The sequence below is a fragment of the Pelophylax lessonae genome (assembly GCF_965119305.1).
Source record: "Pelophylax lessonae genome assembly, chromosome: 11".
In the NCBI taxonomy this organism is placed as follows: domain Eukaryota; kingdom Metazoa; phylum Chordata; class Amphibia; order Anura; family Ranidae; genus Pelophylax; species Pelophylax lessonae.
Genome location: NC_138778.1, coordinates 44,152,335 through 44,179,440, shown reverse-complemented (window position 1 = coordinate 44,179,440; position 27,106 = coordinate 44,152,335). Strand labels below are relative to the sequence as shown.

General features: G+C 43.8%; 1 protein-coding gene across 1 annotated transcript in view; it reads right to left on the bottom strand.

The window, feature by feature from the left end:
- The window catches only part of PLCG1 (phospholipase C gamma 1), a 175,885-nt gene that overhangs the window by 36,259 nt on the left and 112,520 nt on the right, over positions 1–27,106 (bottom strand). The window contains exons 6-14 of the mRNA XM_082271977.1: positions 24,913–24,996; positions 19,883–19,905; positions 16,808–16,880; positions 14,246–14,347; positions 12,220–12,338; positions 8,886–8,971; positions 5,082–5,202; positions 2,795–2,963; positions 2,534–2,656 (exon numbers count right to left, since the gene is read on the bottom strand). Of these exons, the coding sequence (XP_082128103.1) occupies positions 2,534–2,656; positions 2,795–2,963; positions 5,082–5,202; positions 8,886–8,971; positions 12,220–12,338; positions 14,246–14,347; positions 16,808–16,880; positions 19,883–19,905; positions 24,913–24,996 (900 nt within the window). The remainder of the gene's footprint in view (positions 1–2,533; positions 2,657–2,794; positions 2,964–5,081; positions 5,203–8,885; positions 8,972–12,219; positions 12,339–14,245; positions 14,348–16,807; positions 16,881–19,882; positions 19,906–24,912; positions 24,997–27,106) is intronic.

The window sequence follows — 27,106 nt, the reverse complement described above, 5'->3', positions numbered from 1 at the left end:
TACATGGAGCTAAACATCAACATTTATACTCCAAAATAAAAAGAAAAGTCTCCAGATGTCTTGCTAGTGTTCTGTATAGTTACTGCTCATGGTTTGTTCCAACTGCCCTGCGCCAGATTATTCAACTTATAAAGACTATATGCACATATTCTATGAACATTACCTGTAAAAGTCTCCCTTGTGTAAACCTTCAAAAGCCCTGAGACTGCTGGGTGCTGCCATGTGGATGTGATGTCAGCAGCCCCAGCAGATTCAGAGCCATCACTCAAGTGACCGTCTATAGTATTTCCCTTTGTTCCTTCCCAGCCGTTACATAAAAGATTTTGTCTCAAAGTCATAGAAGGGGTGTAAAAGCTGGGTCGGTAACGAGGCCTAGAAGTAAGGACTATAGTGTGCAAGGAAGGAGGGGATGCAACAGTGTCGGGACAAGGTCATCTAGTGCCCAGGGCGAAGTAAAATCCTCTCCCTCCTCCCCAAAAAAATGTGAGCACCAATCTTCTCACCCATCCCAAACAACCCCCCCCCCCCCCCCCGCCCTCCCAAGCATACATTTTCTTTGCATGCCAAAATTCTCCCTCAGGCTCAAATAATTCCCCCTCTTCCAGTACAAATCCTAGCCCAAATCCTCTCTCCTAGCCCAAATCCCTTCTCCTAGCCCCAATCCTCCCAAATCCCTTCTCCTAGCACCAATCCTCCCAAATCCCTTCTCCTAGCACCAATCCTCCCAAATCCCCTCTCCTAGCCCAAATCCTCCCAAATCCCTTCTCCTAGCCCAAATCCCTTCTTCTAGCCCAAATCCTCCCAAATCCCTTCTCCTAGCCCAAATCCCTTCTCCTAGCACCAATCCTCCAAATCCCCTCTCCTAGCCCAAATCCTCCCAAATCCCTTCTCCTAGCCCAAATCCCTTCTCCTAGCACCAATCCTCCAAATCCCCTCTCCTAGCCCAAATCCTCCCAAATCCCTTCTCCTAGCACCAATCCTCCAAATCCCTTCTTCTAGCCCAAATCCTCCCAAATCCCTTCTCCTAGCAGCAATCCTCCAAATCCCCTCTCCTAGCCCAAATCCTCCCAATTCCCTTCTCCTAGCACCAATCCTCCCAAATCCCTTCTTCTAGCCCAAATCCCTTCTTCTAGCCCAAATCCCTTCTTCTAGCCCAAACCCTCCCAAATCCCTTCTCCTAGCACCAATCCCTTCTCCTAGCACCAATCCCTTCTCCTAGCACCAATCCCTTCTCCTAGCACCAATCCCTTCTCCTAGCCCAAATCCTCCCAAATCCCTTCTCCTAGCACCAATCCTCCAAATCCCCTCTCCTAGCCCAAATCCCTTCTCCTAGCCCAAATCCCTTCTCCTAGCCCAAATCCTCCCAAATCCCTTCTCCTAGCACCAATCCTCCAAATCCCCTCTCCTAGCCCAAATCCCTTCTCCTTGCCCAAATCCCTTCTCCTAGCCCAAATCCTCCCAAATCCCTTCTCCTAGCCCAAATCCTCCCAAATCCCTTCTCCTAACCCAAATCCCTTCTCCTAGCACCAATCCTCCAAATCCCCTCTCCTAGCCCAAATCCCTTCTCCTAGCCCAAATCCTCCCAAATCCCTTCTCCTAGCACCAATCCTCCAAATCCCCTCTCCTAGCCCAAATCCCTTCTCCTTGCCCAAATCCCTTCTCCTAGCCCAAATCCTCCCAAATCCCTTCTCCTAGCCCAAATCCTCCCAAATCCCTTCTCCTAACCCAAATCCCTTCTCCTAGCACCAATCCTCCAAATCCCCTCTCCTAGCCCAAATCCTCCCAAATCCCTTGTCCTAGCACCAATCCTCCAAATCCCTTCTTCTAGCCCAAATCCCTTCTCCTAGCCCAAATCCTCCCAAATCCCTTCTCCTAACCCAAATCCCTTCTCCTAGCACCAATCCTCCAAATCCCCTCTCCTAGCCCAAATCCTCCCAAATCCCTTGTCCTAGCACCAATCCTCCAAATCCCTTCTTCTAGCCCAAATCCCTTCTCCTAGCCCAAATCCTCCCAAATCCCTTCTCCTAGCCCAAATCCTCCCAAATCCCTTCTCCTAGCCCAAATCCCTTCTCCTAGCACCAATCCTCCCAAATCCCCTCTCCTAGCCCAAATCCTCCCAAATCCCTTGTCCTAGCACCAATCCTCCAAATGCCTTCTCCTAGCCCAAATCCTCCCAAATCCATTTTCCTAGCACCAATCCTCCAAATCCCATCTCCCAGCCCAAATCCCTTCTCCTAGCCCAAATCCCTTCTCCTAGCCCAAATCCCTTCTCCTAGCCCAAATCCACCAAAATTCCCTCTCGTAGCCCAAATCCTCCAAAATCCCCTCTCCCAGCACAAATCCCCTCTCCCAGCACAAATCCCCTCTAGCAAAAACCGTCCCAAATCCCCTGGCCTAGCACAAATCCTCCCCCCAAATCCCTCTTACTAATAGAAATCCACTCTCCTAGTACAAATCCCCCCCTCCTAATCACCCCTTCTAGCACAACTCCCCAAAATCTCCATGTCACTCAGGGCTGTACTGTACAACTTACATGATTAATGGGATCCTGCAGATATAAGATTCCATTCTTAATTGAGTTGCTGATGTCATTTTCTGAATACACAGTAGAGGTGGGGATCTCTTCATAGGTACTGCCTTCTGCTAGCTTCTTGTGCTATGGGCAAGAACAGGAAAAATTGGTCAATTTCCAGTACAGCGCAGCTGCAGCCCAACTAACTCAGGGCCCAGAGTCCGCTACGCCACCTGCACAATGTTTGTTCTCATACAGGGTGCAGAACAGATGGGCTCTTACCTTGATGAGAATTTTTCTTTTAAGCTGGTTTGGGGAGGGTAAAACATCAGCACTGACATCCACTGGTTTGGTTAGAAGCATATCCCCAAATACCCTCTTGAAGTGCTGGGCCATGTTCCTCTGCTGGGCAATACTGCAATGGTCTTCAATTGACAAAATAACTGGGTATCTAACAACGGAGGAAAAAATTAATGCAACAGAAAACAGTATCAGCTAAACAGGTCTGTAGAGCAAAATACATTAAAGTGCAACTAAAGGCAAAAAAATGATTTTAGGTATGGAAAGAGTGGAGAGGGATTAGAAACCCTGACAGGTTTTTATTGCCTTCAATACCCCCGTTAGGGAGATTCACCCTATATGTCCTGTTTACCATTATCATTAAAAGAAAAACCCAAAAACTGGGTTGTTCCAAGAAAAGGAATAGGAGGGGAAATGTTCCAATGGGGATACTCGTTCTGGTGACCTGGGGGTTCTTTAGGCTATGTTCACATCTTGGCATTGCTATTACAGGCGTTTTTATGGCCGTTTTTTCAGGCGTTTTACAGGCGTTTTTTTGTGCAGGCGTTTTTAGATTGACTAGAGACCAACGGAAAACGCCTGTAATCTGCCCAAAAAGAAGCTCATGTACTTTTTTGAGCGTTGGGCGTTTTGCTCACGGCGTCAAAACGCTTAGATGTGAACAGGGGCCATTGAAATGAATAGGATTTGTCTTGTTGGGCGTTTTGAGAGGTGATCCTAGAGCAGAAAAACGCCCCCAAAACGCCTACATGTGAACGTAGCCTTAAGGTTTCCCTTAATTTGCAAAGAATTCTGCTCACTTCCTGTTTTGGCTAGAAGACGGGAAATGAAAGGAAATCTCCCCAATGGGACACAGATGGCAAAAAATAAACTGACGGGGGTTATGACACTAGTTCTTATCAGAAATGAAAAAAGTTATGCCTATAGTTATATATTATAGCAAAAACTCCAGTTCGCTTTTAAATATCCTCAGAGTTCAGCTTTTATTCTATTTGAACAATCAGAAACCATATACTGTATATTGTTAACTAGTGATTCCTTAATAAAACCAGAAGAGCCTCTTCCATATGTCCTTGCAATTTTAGCTTCATTTGGTCATGAGTATCTTCACTTCTGACCTCTAGGCTAAGCGTTACCATCTACAGTCCCGTCTAATGAAAACTGCTCACTGGCCAATGATTTAATTGGACAGAAAGAGCAGTAAGGTGTCAGGGATTGGCTTCAGGGGACAGGTCTTTACTATGAAATCTAATAAGTTGTAAGGAAATAGTCACAAACGCAGACCAGGAACAGAGGAACACCAAGAGGAAGCTTGTCGAATAACAAAGGCTATAACAGACACTGTAGTGCCTGTGGGTTTTAGATTTAAAAGGCTATAAAGGCTGAACCTTAAAGCTTGAGCAAAGCTGGCCATACACTGTGCAAATTTCATCCAGCTGCTGAGGAGACCGCTAAAATTTCTAACTGGGTGACCCTGCTGACACTCTTTTTTTAATAAAAGTCGATCAATCAACTTTTGTTGAAGGAGCCCACTAGAACATTTACAGATGAACAGCAGTTGCATCCAATCAGATGCAGCTGCATCCAATCAGATGCAGCTGCTCTTTGAGTATTAAGACCAATAGGGCGGGCTGTCAAAATACAATAGCAGCAGCAGGAGATTTGTTCATTTACATTGTATAGAACAGATGGAGGAATCAGTTTTTTTTTTGTCCAGCCAATGGCCTAAACGGAAAAAGAATCATTAGTGTATGGCCAGCTAAAAGTGGTTGTAAACCACTGTGGAAAAAAAAACAAACCTGCAAGACAATGGCATATTGTGCTAGTATGCATCGCATACTAGCACATTATGAAATACTTACCTTAGAACGAAGTCCTCCCAGTAGCGCCTGGTCACCGTTTAGAGGGCTGACCTCTTTTCTCACCCTTTCTTCTGGGCTCACGGGCTCCGGTGCTGTGAGTGGCTGGAGCTGCAAAGACGTCAACCCCGCACATGCGCTCGGGAGCCCTCGGTTCCGGCAAGAAGCTATGAAGATGCGGCAAGGTATGCTGGACCTTCAGAGTGCATGCGCCACCGACGTCAGCCGCTGAATGCAGGAAGAATATCTCCTAAACGGTGCATGTTTAGGAGATATTATTTTACCTACAGGTAAGCCTAATATTAGGCCTACCTGTAGGTTAAAATAAAGCGGGGTTTACAACCTCTTTAAATGTGTAAGCATCTTAAATTCAATCAATCAGGTTCACAATTACAAATACTAGTACATACTCCGATGTGATAAAAGCATGTTCTTTGATGGTGTTGAGAACCTCGTTGAACTTTATTTTGGTGGTCAGAGTATGCCCATGATAGATGACTGGCATCCCATCTGGTCCATCCCAGCAATCCACTGGAAACAAAACAAATGAAAGTTATCAAGTGATCGTCAAATCATCAACTAAATAAGAATGCAACAAATACAAATATATCTGTCACGCTCAAGTACCATGAGCAATATAGTCCTAGCAGCCCTGCTATTAAAGATATCAAATAAATTAATCCAGAGGGTGGGTAGGAAAATATTTTTCTTTAAGGGCCCTTTGACACGGCCGCTCCACATGTCCGCAAATCATCCTATTTTTTTGCGGATGATTTACGGACATAATGTAAGTCAATGGCATTGCGGATGTCAGCGGAATACCATCCGCTGACATCCGATTTTCTTCCTTTCAGTTCTGTTCCGTTTTTTGGAAAGTAACAGAACCCTATTTTTCCTCCATTCAAAAAACGGAAAGGACGCAAAATCGGATGTCAGCGGTGTAATCCGCTGACATCCGCAATGTCTATGACTTACATTATGTCCGTATATCATCCGCAAACGGATGGGATGATATGCGGACATACGGAGCGGATGACACAAGTGTCATCCGCTCCGTGAAAAAAAAAGTGCCGGAGCGGATCGCAATCCAATTATAGATTCATTCATTATTAAAAAGTATTTTGACATACTGCAGTCATAAAGTTCCTGGATTTGTTAAAGTATCTGTCTTTAACTGACTGCACTAACACCAAATTTGAGAGAGAGCACAGTGTGAGCCAATAGGGTTCTGTTACAGTGCACATGTGCTGAAGGGGAATATACAGAGAGGAAGAGAGAACAGGAACAGGAAGGAAGGGAGGAAGGAAGGAAGGGAGGAAGGGATGAAGGAAGGGAGGAAGGAAGGAAGGAAGGGAGGGAGGGAGGGAGGGAGGAAGGAAGGAAGGAAGGGTGGGAGGGAGGAAGGAAGGAAGGAAGGGAGGAAGGAAGGGAGGAAGGAAGGGAGTAAGGAAGGAAGGGAGTAAGGAAGGGGGGAGGGAGGGAGGGAGGGAGGGAGGTCTCAGCGAGCGCTGGAACTGGCTGTGCTGTTCTGAAGAATTGTCGTAAACACAGGATTGGCTGGTTAGAATAATATTGGATATAAATGTATAGAATCCAACCACTTTAAGGTTAGCTAAGTTCACACTGCTGCTATCAGATTTTGACCCAACTTTTAGTGTGATTATGAAGTGCAACTTGGATATGGTTTGCATCTTCTGTAAGCCAAAATCGCACTGGAATTGCACTAAAGTAGTACAGGAAGCTTTTCCAAAATTGTACCTTGCTAAATTGAATACATTTGAACCTGCGCCTTTGAAAACAACAAGTTTCTTTTTCAAGTGATTCTGTGCAACTTGATTATCATCTGAAATCACACTAGAGCGAATAGCGCCTAAGGCTGACATGGAAATGGAGGTGTCACTCAGGGAATGGCCATATCAGATGGGGCCTATCTCAGAAAACAGCTCCAAGGATGTTATATGTTCTAATCTTCCTTGTTCCAGTTATAACAAAATAGGTGTGCAAATGGCATCAACTTGGATGATTGATATTTTCAGTGTTCAAAATATAAGCAGGCCTATGTAGGTATTAGAATGAATCAAGTCTCCTTGATATTCCCACCCACTGCCAGGCCCTCCAGCACTCCTCTCCTATACGTTCTGTTTCCTTCTTCAGTACAAAACATGGTTTCTATTTTTTAGGCAGGCAGAAAAAATACACGCATACAACATATTTTGCATACAAACCTGTAGGTGGAATTATACACCAGCAGGGGGCTCCCAGAAGCCGCAAATAAAGGCGTATTTTATACCGTATGCCCATTTGTCTGTATATATATATATATATATATATATATATATATATATATATATATATGTCTGTGTGAATAAGCTGTTTGAGTAAGGAAGACTTAAAACACAGGAGTGGGGATATATATATATATATACACATACACACACATACATGCATATATTTTTTTTTATTTATTTCAGGTACTTATAAAGCGCTGTCAACTTACGCAGCGCTTTTACATATACATTGCACGTTCGCATCAGTCCCTGCCCTCAAGGAGCTTACAATCTAAAGTCCCTAACTCACATTCATACATACATACACAGTAGGGCCAATTTTATACAGGATCCAATTAACCTACCAGCATGTCTTTGGGGTGTGCGAGGAAACCGGAGTACCCAGAGGAAAACCCATGCAGGCACAGGGAGAACATAACCACACCACTGTGCTATTTATATCTATCTATATATATATATATATATATATATATATATATATATATATATATATATATATATATATATACACACACACACACACACACACACACACACACACACACACACACACACACACACACACACAGTATATCTATCTATCTATTCTCCCCAGTGGGGATTTAGATCTATAATTGCTGTTACTTAAAGGATAAGTCCATCCTAAAATTAAAATCCCTGCATCTATAGATCTCCACGAACACTAACCTATCTTGCTCTGTAAAGAAGAAATCAGTATACCGATCTGATCCAGTCCCCAGTGGCGGAAGCTCTGCAGAGGACAACGACCGACAACAGCTGTGAAATGAATGCTGAGTGACGTCACCCATAGACTTACTATGGGGCTTCCGTTGTCAGAGGTGTCCTCTGCACCCGTCTCCACAGCGAAACTGCGACTGACAGCTCAGCGTGAGATCGGCTTCAAAAAAGGTAAATATATGGATTTCTTCTTTACAGGGCTAGATAGGTTAGTTTTAGAACATGGATGTCTATAGATGAAGGGATTTTAGTTTTAGGGTGGACTTATCCTTTAAGATTATAAGCACCATTTATAAGCGCAATTTCCTGAACATCAAACACAATATTGTCAATAGAGTCCTGTAAGTAGAGTAACGCACTAGCTGAGGCTTTTGCCCACCGCAAACACAGGTGTTTTTTTATGATGTTTGCCGATATGCCTGTATTAATGCATGAGCCATGAAAACAAGTTATTTTATTGATGGAGATGCTGCTCACTTCATATCTTAGTGACAAAACAAAAAGTGAAGGCAAATCTCTCCAACCAGGACACAGACTGCAATAAAAACCTCAAAGGTTTCCTAGATTTTTTAATAATAAAGATGTCATACTTATCTGTTCTATGTAATGATTTTGTACAGAGCAGCCCTAACCCTTCTCTTCTGGGGTCCCCTGCTGGCACCCCCCCCTTCTTGGTGGCACTTATGCGGGCTCGCTCCTGAGCTGCGCTGTGTGCGCCCACTGACACACACAGGGCGGCTCAGCCCCCCCCACTGCTCTTACCTCATGAGCTAGTGGTGTCTCTCATCCCTTCATACACAGGGCGTGTAGTAGCACGTCAGGTCCTTCTGCCCTCACTGGCTGTGATTGATAGCAGCAGGAGCCAATGGCTCCCATTGCTGCCTTGATCTCCAAAGGGTGAGAACTGTTGCTCTCAGACACAGCGGTGGATCGAGATCGAGCTCAGGTAGGTATAAGGTGGGGTTGGGGCACACAGAAGTTTTTTACCCTAACACAGAGAATGCATTAAATGTAAAAACATTTTAAGTGGTTTAAACAAGGGTTATACAATCTGATATCAAGAAAACCTGAAAGAAAAATCTAAAATTAAAATGTTAACTAGAAGAATACATAAGGCAAACACATTTCCCATGTTGGTGTGACTATTTTATTAAAAAAAACATCCACAAGATGGCGTTCTCCACTCACACTCAATGCAGCGGCAGCCCATCCGCAAACAGCGAGCATATGCTTCAAGGGAGGATTCACTGGAGAACTGATCTCCCGTTAGGTATCTATAAGCAAAGTAACCAGAAAAAAAAAAATATATAAAAACAGTAAATAAACTTTTTTTTTTTTTTTTAAACTTCTTCACTTAATGAAAACTAGAAAGCAAGGTTTTCATCAATGTGTACCATTTTTTTTTAAAAAATCCCCTTTTTACCTAATGCAGATTAGCCTATGATTCTTGCAAGCTTATCTTTCACAGGGTAAACTGCACCGTGTGTGAAACACATGTATAATGTGTGTTCTACATCCATTTTAAAAGATAAAAAAAAAAAAAAAAAAACAGGAAATACCCACCCCTGGCACACCCACACAGAAGATGAATGCTAATGCAGGCAAAAACCACACCCCCTTATGCTTAAAACACACCACAAGAGACAGCAAAATAAAAAACATACAGATGCATATTAAAGAGACCGTTATCAACCTATAAAAACTGCAGATAAAATCGAACCTTTCAACTGTTTGCTTGCATTATTTTTCCTTTCCATAAACAGTTTTTATTCACTTTTAATGTGCCTCTAAACTTGCTGTAAATTTTGACTATTGGAGGAAGAGCTAAATCCCTAGCACTGCCACCCTCCTCCATGTATGTCACAGTCTTCTCTGCTGCCACTCCCCCTGATGACGTCAACTATGAAGAAACATGTAGGGTCGGGCCAGTGGATGTGACGTCACCACGTACGCCGACACAGGAAGCAGTTTTGAGATGGTAAACCGTGTGCTCAAAATGGCTTAATCACACGAGTGTGCATTTATATGAGATTTTAATAAACCCGTGAACTGGTCTTACTACATTATAAGAGCTTTTTTATTATTGGTCTGTCTGAGTTGGAGCATTTGAGTCGGGCCAGTCGCTGGAGGATCACTGGGTCCAGACATCTATACCTACTGAGCACTTAATGTCCATATTCTCATACCTTCTGCTAAGGTACTTCATGTGCACTTGAGGTGGTCGGGTGACGTTTTGGAGCATCCTTTATATTTTGGTAGAAGCACATTGTTGAAGAACCTGTTTTTATATTACATGGACGCTGGGAAAGCTATGGATTTCTTTTGATTGCACTTTGTGAATTCATTTTTCACTATATGAACACTAATGCTGGCCATACACGCACAGAATTTCGGCCGTTTGCAGACTGAACGATTATTCGTCAGTCGAAAGCGAATTGGCCATTAACTTACAGAATAAATTATTTTACACAATCGTTTTCATGATCATAATGATCGTTCGATAACATGCACAATATGAGTCAGAATATTATTTTCGTTTCAATTTTACCATACACGTAACAACTTTTGTAGAAACGATAAAAGTTTTCGCTATGGATCCATCGACATTAGCCGGGCACACGATCGAAATCGTCGGTAAACTTGTGTTCACTAACGGCCCGATTTTCGAACGATCTTTCCTAAAACGACCATTTTCGGCCGAAATTCTGTGCGTGTATGGCCACCCTTTCGAATCTTTTTTTGATCACTTTGTTTTCATTTTGTTTGTGTTGTGTATTCATGTATTGTAGCGCTGCCCTTTTGTATAATATTGTCTAATTACTGTCTGTACTGGCCCAGCTCCTCTGCTCCTGCCTTTACAATCTTTTATATAGCTAATGGCAGAGGAGCCAAGGTGGATTACTTACTTGAGTGACAGCTCTGAGTCTGCTGAAATCACATGCAAGATAGCAACTCTAAGCAGCAGTCTCAGGATTTTGGGTTTCTAGGGAAGATTTTACAAGTTGGGCCTCTTTCACACAAGTGGACCGATCAGGTCTGCCTGTCAGTTTATTAGGGAGGCGGGCCCCTTCAGACCCTCCATTCTCCTCAATGGAGCAGTGGGTTAAAGCGAACATGTCTGTTTACACCCACCTACATCCAATTCGATCCGATCCGATAAAACAGCCCTATGGGGATCTGATCGAATGGTAGTCAGGTGTAAACAGACAGTCCGTTTGCATCCAATAGTCCATAGAGGAGAGTGGGCCAGCCATCCGCCTGCTGAGCGGGGATCCCCCACTGAGCAAGCAGACTGCTGCTCAATCCGCCCTGTAATAAAGGGACCTAAATAACATGCCAAAATTGGATTAAGGCAGAAATAATCTTATGGGAAGATTACTGTTGAAATAAAAGGTTTGGCAAAAAAGTATCTTTAAAGTGTTACTAAACCCAGGACCCTGCATTACCTATATCTGGTCTCCCACGGTACACATAACATGGAAATGCAACTATTTTAGTAAATATAAACTGTTAAATACCTTTTCTCATCAGCAGTATATAGCGATTGTGACTTCTATCAGTGCTCGGTCGAGCACTGGTTAAAGCTTGTAGGAGGAGTTTTCATTCTCCTAGGAGGCTGCATGACTCCAGACTTTCTCTGGACAGTGCTGATTGGCCGTGTGATGAGCACATGTACCCTCCCCCCCCCCCCCCCCCCCAAAAAAAAAAAAAAAGACGGTCTAGAAATACACACCAACTGAGCATGTGCTAAGTTCCTCTAAGGTTCTGTAATATCAGCAGATGGATTGGGGACAGTAAAAAGGGGGGGGATCAGAGAAGATGGGATTAAAAAGCCTTCTTATACAATGGGAAGGATTAACCCCTTAGGTTCCACAGTGAGTAGAACAAGCATGCTTTACTGTATATGCTATACTCACTGTGGAACCTAAGGGCTATATACTATACTATACATGTATATTTAAATTAACACTTTAAATATACATGTTTTGAATCCCAAGGTCTGCTAATGCTTTAGACCCCTATTCCCCTTCTGAAAAAAATGAAGAGTAAAAAAAAAAAAAAAAAGAACAAAAAATAAATACATTTTGGGGGGAAAAAAAAAGAAAAATATGCTTACCTTACACCCCGGGTTCTGGTCACTTCCTGTAGGTGCCGATGACATCACTGGGCCTCACTGGAGGATCCTGGAAAAAGTGAAGGATCCCGAATCCTACAATCAGGGTTCTGCAGGGCTGTGCAGATGTGTCTTCTCAACAGATTCCAACCAGAAGACCCAGTGATGTCACCCACACTAGGAGCAGCGGACAGAAACAGAGGCATAAGGCAAGTTTATTATTAATTTTCTTCATGGGATGGGAAGGTGTCTAAAAAAAAAATGAACGGATTTGGCTTTTTCATTCTAGGTCCATTTTATTAGCTGAAGTGTGCACAAATCCCAAGTAGAGGGGAGAGAATACAAGAAGAGTATATAAAGTAATAGTAATAAAAGGAATTGAGATTCCAAGCAGCTGAAATGCCTTACGTGTTATGAGAAGAGGAGATCCAGTAATGGGACAGGGGGTTGTCCATGTTTTGGAGACACACGGTGTCCAGTGAAGAATCCCACACATTGTTCTCCTTGGAGAACAGGAATGTAACAAACTGCAGAGACACAACAGAAGATAGACCAAGAAAGTCAACTTACACAGGTAAAAAATATATACAGTGCATTGCGAGCTAAAGTATTCGGCCCCCTTGAACTTTTCGACCTTTAGCCACATTTCAGGCTTTAAAACAAAGATATAAAACTGTATTTTTTTTTTTTGAAGAATCAACAAGTGGGACACAATCATGAAGTGGAACGAAATTTATTGGATATTTCAAACTTTAGCAAATAAAAAACTGAAAAATTGGGCGTGCAAAATTATTCAGCCCTCTTAAGTTAATACTTTGTAGCGCCACCTTTTGCTGCGATTACAGCTGTAAGTCGCTTGGGGTATGTCTCTATCAGTTTTGCACATCGAGAGACTGAAATTTTTGCCCATTCCTCCTTGCAAAACAGCTCGAGCCCAGTGAGGTTGGATGGAGAGCGTTTGTGAACAGCAGTTCACAAGGTTGAACTGGATGGACTGATGTCTTTTTTCAACCTTACTATTCAACAGTTTTCAGTTCTTTCCACAGATTGTCGATTGGATTCAGGTCTGGACTTTGACTTGGCCATTCTAACACCTGGATATGATTATTTGTGAACCATTCCCTTGTAGATTTTGCTTTAGGTTTTGGATCATTGTCTTGTTGGAAGACAAATCTCCGTCCCAGTCTCAGGTCTTTTGCAGACTCCATCAGGTTTTCTTCCAGAATGGTCCTGTTTTTGGCTCCATCCATCTTCCCATTAATTTTAACCATCTTCCCTGTCCCTGCTGAAGAAAAGCAGGCCCAAACCATGATGCTGCCACCACCATGTTTGACAGTGGGGATGGTGTGTTCAGGGTGATGAGCTGTGTTGCTTTTACGCCAAACATAACGTTTTGCATTGTTGCCAAAAAGTTCGATTTTGGTTTCATCTGACCAGAGCACCTTCTTCCACATGTTTGGTGCGTCTCCCAGGTGGCTTGTGGCAAACTTTAAACTACACTTTTTATGGAGATCTTTAAGAAATGGCTTTCTTCTTGCCACTCTTCCATAAAGGCCAGATTTGTGCAGTATACGACTGATTGTTGTCCTATGGACAGAGTCTCCCACCTCAGCTGTAGATCTCTGCAGTTCATCCAGAGTGATCATGGACCTCTTGGCTGCATCTCTGATCAGTCTTCTCCTTGTATGAGCTGAAAGTTTAGAGGGACGGCCAGGTCTTCGTAGATTTGCAGTGGTCTGATACTCCTTCCATTTCAATATTATCGCTTGCACAGTGCTCCTTGGGATGTTCAAAGCTTGGGAAATCTTTTTGTATCCAAATCCAGCTTTAAACTTCTCCACAACAGTATCTCGGACCTGCCTGGTGTGTTCCTTGTTCTTCATGATGCTCTCTGCACTTTAAATTGACCTCTGAGACTATCACAGTGCAGATGCATTTATACGGAGACTTGATTACACACAGGTGAATTCTATTTATCATCATTAGTCATTTAGGTCAACATTGGATCATTCAGAGATCCTCACTGAACTTCTGGAGAGAGTTTGCTGCACTGAAAGTAAAGGGGCTGAATCATTTTGCATGCCCAATTTTTCAGTTTTTTATTTGTTAAAAAAGTTTGAAATATCCAATAAATTTCGTTCCACTTCATGATTGTGTCCCACTTGTTAATTCTTCTAAAAAAATTACAGTTTTATATCTTTATGTTTGAAGCCTGCAATGTGGCAAAAGGTCGAAAAGTTCAAGGGGGCCGAATACTTTCGCAATGCACTGTACATACACACACAGAAAGCTTTTAAAACCGGATGAAAAGAAAAAAAAAACTGTGGGAGTGAAGCTACACACAGGAAGCAAGTTGTGCCGTATGTTCTCCAGACTTTTACTTTGAAACAATATAGAAAAAAATAAAATTCTGGTTTCTTGGTTTATGACCTACCTCCTCCGGGGTGAAGTATGGTTCCTCTATCTCCCTCAGAGGGTCACGCAAAAAGTGAAACATGAACTCTTGCACATTGGCAAGATCAGATGCCCACATCTCCTGCAATGATTAGTGAAAGGGGTTAGAAGAGACAATAAAAATGAAAGGAGGAAAAAAGCAAATAGCAGAAGGGGCATCTAAGGAAACGCATAAATAGAGTAGAGAATACACAGAGTTGTGAACAGTCCTTATTGTTAATATGCATGTTGTACAAGTTTATTATTCTGTGCCTCAGCAACAGGCACCATTAAGCATCCGGCCCCTACCTTACCGACCCCACTAGCAGACCCTCTCCCAAAATTCTTGGGAAACCTTGGACTTCGTGAAAATTGAACAGGGCTACTCTGGACCTAGTCCTGGTAAATGGCAGCTCAGGGGACTGAAACGGAACTTTTCAGGTCAGTAGTAATAAGAAAGCACTTCTATACCTCGGAAAAATAATGGTTCAAAACCAGATTTCATGAGCAGATGGGGGTGCGGGTGACATATGAAACAGTAACCCATTTCGGCCCCAAGAACCTAGGGCTCAGGACATTGACAGACAATGTAAGAAGAACCACCCTTGCTATTCCTTTTCTCTCCACTATCATTAAGCTCCAATCTACTTGGCTAGTCCTATGTATTAAAGGGGGGGGGGGGGGGGGGGGCGGGAAGCTCTTGAAAAGGAAAAAAAAATGCTTCCCTTTAAATGTGTTCTCACTGACATAGTGTGCTTCCATTGCGGTGAAAAAAAATACTGCTTGCCGGATCTTTGGAGCATGTTTTGGGAGCTACAAAAAATGCACCTTCTCATTGAAAGCAATGGAAAACTCGTTTTTGGTGAGGTTTTCGAGTCACGTGTCATTTAACCACTTCCCGCCAAATGACGTGGACACTTGATTGTTTTTACAGGGGACATTCACCCTCCCTCCCGCCGCCCTCTGGTGATTCTACTGGCTCGCCCGTGTGATCGGTGAGCCAGGGAATGAATTGCCCGCCAGCGTTCGTTTACCATAGAGCTGAGACCTTCGGAGGCCGGGCACGATGGTATGACGTCACGTCTGGCCTCCACAGTTGTAAACACTACCGATGCCTCGGCTGGGAAGCCGAAAATGTTTTTTTTTTTTTTAATTTTTTCTTATTTTAGGCTTTCCAGCCTAGAGGCAAGATCTGGGGACTTATAGACCCCAGATCTCGCTGTAAAGAGAACCTGTCAAGCCCTATACCTATTACAAGGGATGTTTACATTCCCTAAAATAGGAATAAAAGCAATAAAAAAAAAAAGTAAAATGGAAAGTGTCAAAATATAAAAGTAAAATAAACCATTAAAATTTTTTTTTTTTAAAAGCACCCTCGTCTCAGCAAGCAGATGTGAACGCATATGTAAACTGCATTCAAACCACACGTGAGATATTGCTGTGAACATTAGAGCGAGAGCAATCATTTAAGCCCTAAGACATCCTCTAACTCTAAACAGGTAACCTGTAAAAAATTTTAAAGCTTCGCTTACGGAGATTTTTAAGTAACGGAGTTCGGCGCCATTCCACTTTAAAGCGTGACGGGTTAGGTATCTATTTACTCAGTGTAATATCTTTCACATTATGCAAAATAAATAAATAAAAAAAAAAAAAAAAAACGGGCTAACTTTAGGTGTTTATTTATTGCATTCGTTTTTTCCCACAAAAAAAGGCATTTGAAAAATTGCTGTGCAAATACCGTGCGACATTAAAAGTGGCAACGTCCACCAGTTTATTCCCTAGGGTCTCTGCTAAAAAAAAAAAAAAAACAAACAAACATGTTTGGGGGTTCTGAGTAATGTTCTAGCAAAAAAAATGATGATTTTTACATGTAAAAGAGAAGTGTCAGAATTGGCCTTGGGGTAAGTGGTTAAAAATCACACCACAAATGTGGTAAAAATCGCTGCAAAAAAGCATATGCATTTTGGCTTCGGATGAGTGTGAAAGTGCCCTTTCACACTGGTCAGTTTTTAATCCACTTTTTTTTACTTTTTTAGGCTTCATGTACCCATAGCCTACTTTGACCACCTGCCGCAGGTAACCGTAAAACCAGACACAGGTTACGTTAGCAGCTGAACTGGCAGCAACCATGTGGTGACAAGACCTGTGCCAGTTATCACACTGTTCAATCTCGGTTTCAGTCCACATACAGTTTTCTATTTCAATCCCTGATGAAGAGGGCATTTTTGGGTCCCCAAAACATTTTGGATTCCACTGTGATCTTTTACCGTATCTTGCACTGAAATACAATTGTATGTGGACTATTAATCTGTAATGTGAAAATTCATTATTTGAGCTGTTCTTTTACTTGGCTGGGTTAACATTTATTGTGTATAGCAATGGGGTTACTTCCAGTAGCTCTGGTCTTCCCTGGACTCCACAGTCCACATTCATAAATTTGCTCTCTTGCAGTCCCAATAATAAGACTTCCTCACTTATTTTTTCCAGAGATCTCTATCATAAAACCCCATCCTCAGTCACTGTTATCACACAGAAAAACAAAGCATACTATGAAGACCTTTACCTTCTGATACTCCAGCAGAAAGGTCTGGAAGTCCATCAGGGACACTCTGCACAGCCCTAGCTGCTCTCCACCTCTGACACAAAGAGAATCGACAAAGTATTTTCACTCAACCATTTCGAAGCCTTATTGAGTCATAATGTCATGCACGTTATGCGGTTTCTAATTTTACAAGTTTATTTAGCCAATTTTGCTAAATTGGATGTGGCAGGTGCAGCGTTTAGATATCCAACTGGACAAAGGACTGGCCCTAACCCAAAGCACTTTAAGGCTTCATTCTCACAGGCTTAGTATGGCGTACACCCATGCAAGGGCTGTGTCTGCCTGCACAGGGATGCTCAGGTGTTCTGTGCATTCTCATGCAGCCAGTCCCATTCATTTCAACTAGGAAGCAGCAGCTGCATGGACACATCCAGCTGCTCTCAATGTGACAGCCATATGGGTCTGGGTACTCACAGGGCTGTCAACTTGGGAGCAGTGGCTATGCCTATGCAGCCGCTGCTTCCCAGCTGAAACGCGTTCCTCGCATGGGCATACACTACTGTATGCCTTTATGAACGAGACATGCATTAAATCTCCCTGGCGGTATGATTCTTTCCGATTTTAGGTGCTGAAAGCGGTACAATTATTTTGCATGTAATTCTTAAGAATGAGCAGCCCAATCCAACTATTTACATATGATTTTTTTTTTACGGTGCGTTCTTCTGTATAACATCTCGGGTATGATAAAGTATGTATGTATATATACACACACACACACACACACTATATATATATATATATATATATATATATATATATATATATATATATATATATATATATATAGTGGAAAGGGCACTGGGGGGGGGGGGGCAATCTAATGTGAATTTATTTTATTTTGCAATGTATCAGTGTGTTTGGTGTGTTTTACTTTTGAATTTGCTGCCGGTTCCACCCCCCTGCGAGCGTCACGTCGCAGGAGACGGAAGCCGGGGCACAGAGTTTCGGAAGGAAGATCCGCCGCCGCACACCACCCGCATACATCGCTGGATCCCGGTGACAAGGTAAGTAACCCCTCTACCAGGATCCAGCGATGCTTCTGGCGGTACCCCGAGTGAGGCTCAGGGTTACCACTTTTGCCACTGAAATGTAACCCCAAGCCACACTCGGGAATACCGCTAGGAAGGTTAATCACATTTTATCAGCATTTTTCAAAATTATGCAGTGGGCTAAATGATAAGTTTACTTTTACAAAATAAATAAATGAACAGGTAAAAATATGCATTTATTATTTAAATATTTTTGTTAGGGACCTGTAAAGCATTGCACCCATAATTAGGAGATCATGGGTGTAATGCCACGGTCCTGCAGACTGCCTATGTAGCCCTCTGCCCATACCTCTGATACCTCAGAGCTAAACACTGGCATGAAGCTCAGTAAACTACCTAGGGAGCTCAACATTGCCCTGGTAGTTCATTGAGAACAACAAGCCAACAGCCGCAAAGACTGTAGGGACTTGTAGTTTTCCCATTTAACAGAACACTGTGAATGGATGACACAACTGGGTGGGGGGAGCCCCGCACTGCTGCATTTTGTTTTTAGATTGTAACAGTGAGCAGGGATAGGAGATCCCTACTCACTATCAAAAGGGGGACTGGGGGGGGGGGGGTTAATGGGGTCCGGTGCATTCGTAACAGGTTACATCCCAAATATGGGTGTAATATATGTTACAAAAATGTCAACTTATTTTTGGATGACGCAACTGGGTGGGCGGAGCCCTGCACTGCTGCATTTTATTTTTAGATTGTAACAGTGAGCAGGGAAAGAAGATCCCTACTCACTATCAAAAGGGGGACTGGGGTCCGGTGCATTCGTAACTGGTTACATCCCAAATATGGGTGTAATATGTTAAAAAAGGTCAACTTATTTTTGGATGACGCAACTGGGTGGGCGGAGCCCTGCACTGCTGCATTTTATTTTTAGATTGTAACAGTGAGCAGGGAAAGAAGATCCCTACTCACTATCAAAAGGGGGACTGGGGTCCGGTGCATTCGTAACTGGTTACATCCCAAATATGGGTGTAATATGTTAAAAAAGGTCAACTTATTTTTGGATGACGCAACTGGGTGGGGGGAGCCCCGCACTGCTGCATTTTGTTTTTAGATTGTAACAGTGAGCAGGGATAGGAGATCCCTACTCACTATCAAAAGGGGGACTGGGGGGGGGTAATGTATAGGGGCAGGTGCATTTCTAACAGGTTACATTCCAAATATGGCTGTAATATGTTAAAAAAGGTCAACTTATCCATTAGGAAAAAACTGTAAATTTTCCACTATGTAATCGAGCACCAGAAAACGTGTGTTACTGCACATGGGCAACCAATATATCCCCAAAGCCCTGTATCCCCGTGTGTTACTACAGTGAAAATAGTATTTTTCTTTTATTTCCTTTGCACTGCAACACAGTACAGTAACCCTAACAGGCGGCACATACCACAAATCTGTGTGAAGTGCTCAAGGGTTTCCTGAATTCAAAAACAAGAAAATGCAGAAACAGGCCTTCCCTTATGCAAGAGGAAGATGGGTAGGTGAGGTCAGGCAGGCCCACGTCTCCATCTTCCCCTGATATATGCAGCTTACCCCCTTCTGGTAATCTCAGGACATGTGAACATTGCACCAGACCCATGTAGGTCACAAAGTTTTCTTTGTGCCCATTGAAAAGCCTTCTGTAAAAATCCAACATTGTCACTTATAGCAGATAAACCCCTCTCTTTATAACATTATAATGCTACTGACAAAAATAGTGTCCTATTGGAACAATACAGATACTTCAAAAGACATTGCATGCACAAAGGATTACAAGTGGTAGCAAATACAATTAAATATCATTTAAATCTTCCCAACAATACGACCTTAGTTAGAAATATATATATATATATAAAATACAAACAGCAGAGTTATCGAATACATTAAAAGGATTAATCAGCAAGGAAAAAAAAAAAAAAAAACTTACATATTTTACAAACTAGTACAGGGAAACTAATTGCAAAAGTTGTAGTCACCAATTTTACATGACCAAAACACTGAATCTACTTACCTCTCCAGGAAAGGGATTTGCATCTATAAAAAGAGACAAAGTCAGTATAAGAGCTGGCAGCTATGCCATTAGGACAATTTTATGTGTTCTAAAATAGCGTATAATACAATCTCCAATCATGTTAGAATGCAACTTCCTTGTACGAAGCAACAAAAAATGAAAGCTGATAAAAATCTTGTATAGTGTCTCCTCCACATAAGCTATAATATTTATGAGCCTGTGGAGCCCCTTCTAGCTTTCATACTTGTTCAAACTAGGTAGCAAAGTCAGGATCAGTATGAAAGCCCAAGAGCTTACATCTGTTAGAACAACTCGGCAAAGCCAGCTTCCATATTTCAGCCCTCACAGGTATCTCGAGAAAGCAGCAGTTAGCAATTATTCCATGAAATGACTGGATGACTAGAAAACAGCTATATGGCAGCACAGATGACTCCACAGAATACCGAATATTTGAGCACCTCTACTCAAAATGGACCCTTTGTTTTGGTTGGAGTTAGACAGTTTTTGATCTCCAATTGGGTCTTCTTGGAATATTTTTCACTAGTTTTGGCACAGCCATGAAAGGTTGAGAGCTTTTTTTTTTTAGCCAAGAAGCTAGTACAAGTTGGCCACACAGTGCTATTGAGGACCTTTTAGAGGGTGCATGTTAATATATCCCTCGCCAAAAGCCCATTAAAAGCCCATCTCCGCCAAAAGCCCATTAAAAGCCCATCTCCGCCAAAAGCCCATTAAAAGCCCATCTCCGCCAGAAGCCCATTAAAAGCCCATCTCCGCCAGAAGCCCATCTCCGCCATCTCCGCCAGAAGCCCATCTCCGCCATCTCCGCCAGAAGCCCATCTCCGCCATCTCCGCCAGAAGCCCATCTCCGCCATCTCCGTCAGAAGCCCATCTCCGCCATCTCCGTCAGAAGCCCATCTCCGCCATCTCCGTCAGAAGCCCATCTCCGCCATCTCCGTCAGAAGCCCATCTCCGCCATCTCCGTCAGAAGCCCATGTCCGTCAGAAGCCCATCTCCGTCAGAAGCCCATCTCCGTCAGAAGCCCATCTCCGTCAGAAGCCCATCTCCGTCAGAAGCCCATCTCCGTCAGAAGCCCATCTCCGTCAGAAGCCCATCTCCGTCAGAAGCCCATCTCCGTCAGAAGCCCATCTCCGTCAGAAGCCCATCTCCGTCAGAAGCCCATCTCCGTCAGAAGCCCATCTCCGTCAGAAGCCCATCTCCGTCAGAAGCCCATCTCCGTCAGAAGCCCATCTCCGTCAGAAGCCCATCTCCGTCAGAAGCCCATCTCCGTCAGAAGCCCATCTAAGTCAGAAGTCCATTAAAAGCCTATCTCCGCCAGAAACCCATTAAAAGCCCATCTCCGCCAGAAACCCATTAAAAGCCCAGCCAAGAGGCCATCATCTTCATACTACTTGGCGACTGGTCTTTGCCCTCTGCTTGGCTTTTTTGGACACATCTTCAACAGATTAGGTTAAGCACAGGGGATGTGTGCTTGTCCTGAAAGAATATGCTTTCACTGCTCCCGATTCCTACAGAGATACATACTGTATTATACGCCATTCAAGCAAAACTCCAAGAAACCTAAACATTTTCCCTCACATGGTGGTTGCACCTGGACTAAAAAACCAACTGCTCCTTAAGGTCTAGGGGACATAGAAAAGATGATGTACTTTATGCACGGCTAGACCAGTCCCCGCAGCATCTTCTACCCCACTCTCCAGCAGTCCAAGTTCCTGATGTCATCAAAACCATTGCAGAGTCCATACTCTTGCAATAGGTGTGAGGACACCGAGGGACAGTGTAGCCTGCCGGTGAGCAATGGATCAGATAAGTAAAAACTGGATTTTTGTCTTCCCGTAAAATCCTTTTTTGCTGATGTTCATTGACGGACACAGCTCCATATCTTCTTTGACCCTTGGGTTATGCTGCTCTCCATAGGAGTAGGACTAGGCGGAAACAAAATTTGACTACGCCCCTAGGGCAGTCCTAGTGGGTATACTTCCTTCTTCCTGCTATAGGACTCCAGTGTGTAACAAGCAGTTTTAGAAGAATACATAACCCAACTCAACAGGGGGTGTGTGCTGTGTCCGTCAATGATTAGAGAAAAGTATTTTACGGTAGGACATAAATCCAGTTTTCTCTTTCGTTCATTGACAGACACAGCTTCATATCTTTGTTGACCCTTGGGACGTCCCAAAGCAGTGTCAACATGAGGGGTGGGAAAAACACAGCAATGCACATAATTCCCTCAAGAGGCACATCCACCTTGTAAAACTTGGTGAATGTATGAACAGACGACCATGTGGCCGCCTTGCACACCTGAACCACTGAAGCCTGATGATGGAAGGCCCAGGAGGCACTAAGCACCCTTGTAGAATGCGCCTTAAGAGGGAAAGGAGGAGCCTGACCCTAGTGGAATAGGCCTGCACCACCGTCTGCCTGATCCATCTGGAAATGGTCGCAGCAGACGCGGCCTGCCCCTTACGAGATACATTCGTAAGGACAAACAAAGAATCAGATTTTCGAATGGACTCAGTCGCCCCCAGGTACACCCTGATTGCCTGAACCACATCCAGGGAATGCAAAGCAATTTCTTTAGGATGTGTCGGCTTAGGGCACAAGGAAGGGAACACAATGTCTCCATTCAAGTGAAAATCCAAGACGACCTTAGGAAGGAATGACTGACAGGGACGTAGCACCACTTTGTCCTTGTCAACCACCAGGTAAGGTGACTGACAGGACAATGCAGAGAGTTCAGACACCCTGCGTGCAGAAGTAATAGCCACTAAAAAAAATGACCTTCTGTGACAGAGTAAGCAGAGGAAGTTCAAAAATATTTTGAAAAGGTGGTCTTAGAAAAACCAACAGTACCAAATTGAGGTCCCACAGAGAGACCTTTCCGGAGGAGCCAAGCGGCGAACCCCCTGAAGGAAAGTGTAAAGCAAAGAATTTGCAGCCAACGGCCATTGGAAAAAAAATTGCCAAGGCAGAAATCAGACCCTTGATGTTGCCCAGCGCTAAACGTTTATCTACACCTTGTTGTAGAAACTCCAGCAGACGGGACACCTAAAAGAAACGGGGAGAAACTCCCAAAAATGTACGTCCTCCAAACTCTAAGATAAATCTTCCTAGAAGTAGATTTTCTAGCTTTTAACACTGTAGGAATCACCAAATCCGACAACCCTCTATCCTCCAGTACCTAAAGCTAGCGATCAGCCCTTTAGACAAAAGATCTTCTCTGAGAGGGAGTCTCCAAGGAACATCGGCTACCAGCCTCACAAGGCCTGAGTACCAAGACTGGTGAGACCAGTCTGGAGCCACCGGAATAACTGGAATCCCTTCTGCCTTGATTCTGCGCAGAAGCAGAAGCAGCATAACCCAAGGGTCAAAGAAGATATGGAGCTGTGTCCGCCAATGAACGAAAGAGAATGTTTTTATTCTCCCCTAAACTAAATATGCAGTTAACCCTTGCAATGTGGGCTTTACCTACTGTCAATACTCCTTCCCAGGACAAAATCAACTAAGTTTGTAGACTCAGCTTTGGTCAACTTACCAATCATTAACACTTACACCACTACAAACTACTATATGCTATGTTCAACTATTGCTAGAGCTTTAGAGTCAATAAAAATAAATATTGAATGCATTATTTGATTCTATAGGATTGTTTAGAAGGGGAGGTTGATTTATTAAAGGCAAATATACTGTGCACTGCAAGTGCAGTTGCTCTAACTATAAGGGGAAGCTCTGCTGATCTAATCCAATCATGTGCAATCACAAATTCAATTTTTATTTTCCTAATTTACTAAGCTCTGCTGGAGTAACTGCACTTGCAGTGCACAGTATATTTGTAAATCAACCCAATGTGTTTCTTGCTTAGGACTATTCATATACTTTGCATTGTTAAAAACCTCAAGTTGCAGCACTGACCTGTGGGCTCTGATTGGGGGGAGAGGAGGGGGGAGGGGGGCTGTGCGCACTGATTGGGTGGGAGGGAGACCTGTGAGCACTGATTGGGGGGGAGACCCGTGTGCTCTGATGAGGGGGGGGGGGGGGAGCCTGTGCGCTCTGATGTGGGTGGGAAGAGTTCCTGTGCGCTTTGATGGGGGTGGGGGGGATCCTGTGCACTCTGATGGTGGGGTGGGGAGGCCTGTGCACACTAATGGAGGATGGCCTGTGCGCTCTGTTGGGGGGGCTGTGCGCACTGATTGGGGGGGTGGGAGGGAGCCCTGTGAGCCTGGTTCCTGTGCACTCTAAAGGGGGGGTGGGGGGATCCTGTGGGCTGTGATGGTGCGGGAGGGGGGCATGTCGATGAGGCCTGTGTGCTCTGATGGTGGGGTGGAGAGGCCTGTGCACTCTGATGGAGGATGGCTTGTGTACTCTGATGGGGGCAGCTCTTGGCAGCCCCGTCACAATACAATAGCATCTCACACATTATTGTATTGATGCCGGAATCGATCAGTTTATTTTTGTTCAACCCACTGCACATGTATACCCAAGCTTTAAGCAGTTTGATCTGCAGGCAGAAGAGATTATATACAACAGTCAATGCTGGTGTTCACAATAGAATTGGCACTGCAGACCCTATAAAATTTAGCACGGGGTTCTTTTAGGACACTAAACATGTATTGAAACCATAGCTTCCCTTTACATGACACTCAGTTCCCTACAATTCACAATAAAACATAACATCTATGTCAATTACTGCCAGTCATGATTGCCATTAGTCTGGTTGTTCCTCTTATCTTCAGTAATGACTGATTATTTTGTTACAGTTTTATTTAATGCAGCCAATGAAGAGCTCATTAACAACTTAAAAAAAATAAAATCCCAGAGCAAATATTTACTACAGCCAGTAATCAGCAATCATTTACAACCACTGTCTCCTTCCATTTCACAGCCAGCCATACTACGCATCCTGGCTGGCTGGAGACTGGCTGGCTCAGTTATTGCAAATGGCATTAATAAGAAAAAAATCAGAAAGTAGACAGTGCGGCAGGCAAGCCGGCTCCGAATGAACCTGTAATACCCACCGTCTTCTGTGCATTGTACATAAGGGAGCGGTATAGCTGAGCAAACTGAGCATAGTTGATCTCTTGGTTTCTCTGTTCCACTTCCTATGGAAAGGGGAAGGAAGGACAGGGAGAGAAGACATTAGACCATAATCTACAAGGTTGAAGATCAAAAAAATCCATCATCATTGCCAGTGGTTTCTGCAGACCAATTGAGATACCACAACGATCGATAAACGAGTCAAGTTCAACCACTTTCTACCAGCTCTGGATCACAAAAGCAACCAAAAAAAAAAAAAAAACAATCAAAGCAATCTACTACAGTTAGGTCAAACACTGTTGGTGGCAAGTTGCATCAACTAACAAAAAAACCTGCACAATGTATGAGTGCTTCTCACATGAAAAACTTGTTGCCGCTGTTCATCACATAGTGAAAATTATTAAAAAAAAAACACCATTAAAACCACAGCGCAACCACAATAACACTAAAAAGAAAGTACAACATCAAGTGTGCAAAACATCATACATGTAGCTATTGCTAGTCCATCAGTTGTACAAAGTGCTCCTGTGCACCAACTAATAAGATTTACATCCACAATGTGATAATTTAAATATAAAAACTTGTTTATGCAAGAGTCCAATATTATAAACAAGCACAAATGGTATAAACTTTTATGTGCAAAATTAAAACCAATAATGTAAACAAGCAACTGGCCAGTGAAAGTCTGTCGTTCAAAATAAAGTGCTTCTGTGCCAAACTGATAAGGTGCTGTCATTTTCTATGATTCTCATGCAGTGATCAGTGCTCCACATCCCAAAAGTGCTTGCACTTACCAGATATCGCGGACCCCTTAGCAATACTGCATGTGGGTCTCACAGGCTTGGTCTGCTAAGTGGAAACTAGGTCATTTCATGCGGGTCCTTACTAGAATCATAGCTCAAAAAAAGGAAGAGATAAGTATCCAAAATAGTGTAATATATTAGGGATAGACCGATATGGTTTTTTCAGGGCCGATACCCATATTTTGGTCACAACGTGTCGGTAGCGGCCAATATTTTGTACATCTAAAGTTTTGAAAAATAAAGAAAATTTTTGACATAAATCTGGTACTGAACATGTTCATTTTTGTTTAATGCTTAATGGCTTGCTTGCTGGCACCCTGTGGCTGGCTGGCACCCTGTGGTGGGTGGCTGGCTGGCACCCTGTGGTTGGTGGCTGGCTGGCACCCTGTGGTGGGTGGCTGGCTGGTACAGTGGCTATGGCTGGCAGGTAAAGGGCCTGTGGGTGGGTGGCTAGCTGGCTGGTACAGGGCCTGTAGGTTGCTGGCTGGCTCACTGGTACAGTGCCTGTGGCTGGCTAGCTGGGTACAAGGCCTGTGGGCACCCTGTGGTGGGTGGCTGGCACAGGGGCTGTGGGTGGCTGGCTGGTACAGTGCCTCTGGCTGGCAGGTACAGGGCCTGTGGGTGGGTGGCTGGCTGGTACAGAGCCTGTAGGTTGCTGGCTGGCTCACTGGTACAGTGCCTGTGGCTGGCTAGCTGGGTACAAGGCCTGTGGGCACCCTGTGGTGGGTGGCTGGCACAGGGGCTGTAGGTGGCTGGCTGGTACAGTGCCTCTGGCTGGCAGGTACAGGGCCTGTGGGTGGGTGGCTGGCTGGTGCAGGGCTTGTAGGTTGCTGGCTCGCTGGTACAGTGCCTGTGGCTGGCTAGCTGGGTACAAGGCCTGTGGGTGTGGGTGGCTGGCTGGCACCGGGCTGCTGTGGGTGGGTGTATGGCTGTGATACACTCCCGCGAGACTAGTCCCAACTCCAGACAAGGCTGTCCAAGGCGGGGGAGACGGCCTAAGGCGGCAGAATGACATCACAAAAATATCGGCCAGTTCCAGAGCCAATACCGATATATCGGGGAAAGTGCATATATCGGCACCCGATATATCGGCCTTGCCGATAATCGGTCTATCCCTATAATATATTCCTTTTATTTCCCAAGCGCATATAAAAATGCATCTTCATTGCAAACAGGCAGACATGTATTCAACTATTCCAGGCACAGGCGAGGAGTCTGCACTTCCGCTGCCAGCTGGACGTGATGTCACTGAGGAACTGGAATAGGGATATAGAAGATCTAAGGTCCATAGAACAAATAACATAAGTTGTAGATAATAACATTGGGAAGTTTTTGGGTACAGTGTATATCAAATAAATAGGCAAGATGGTCA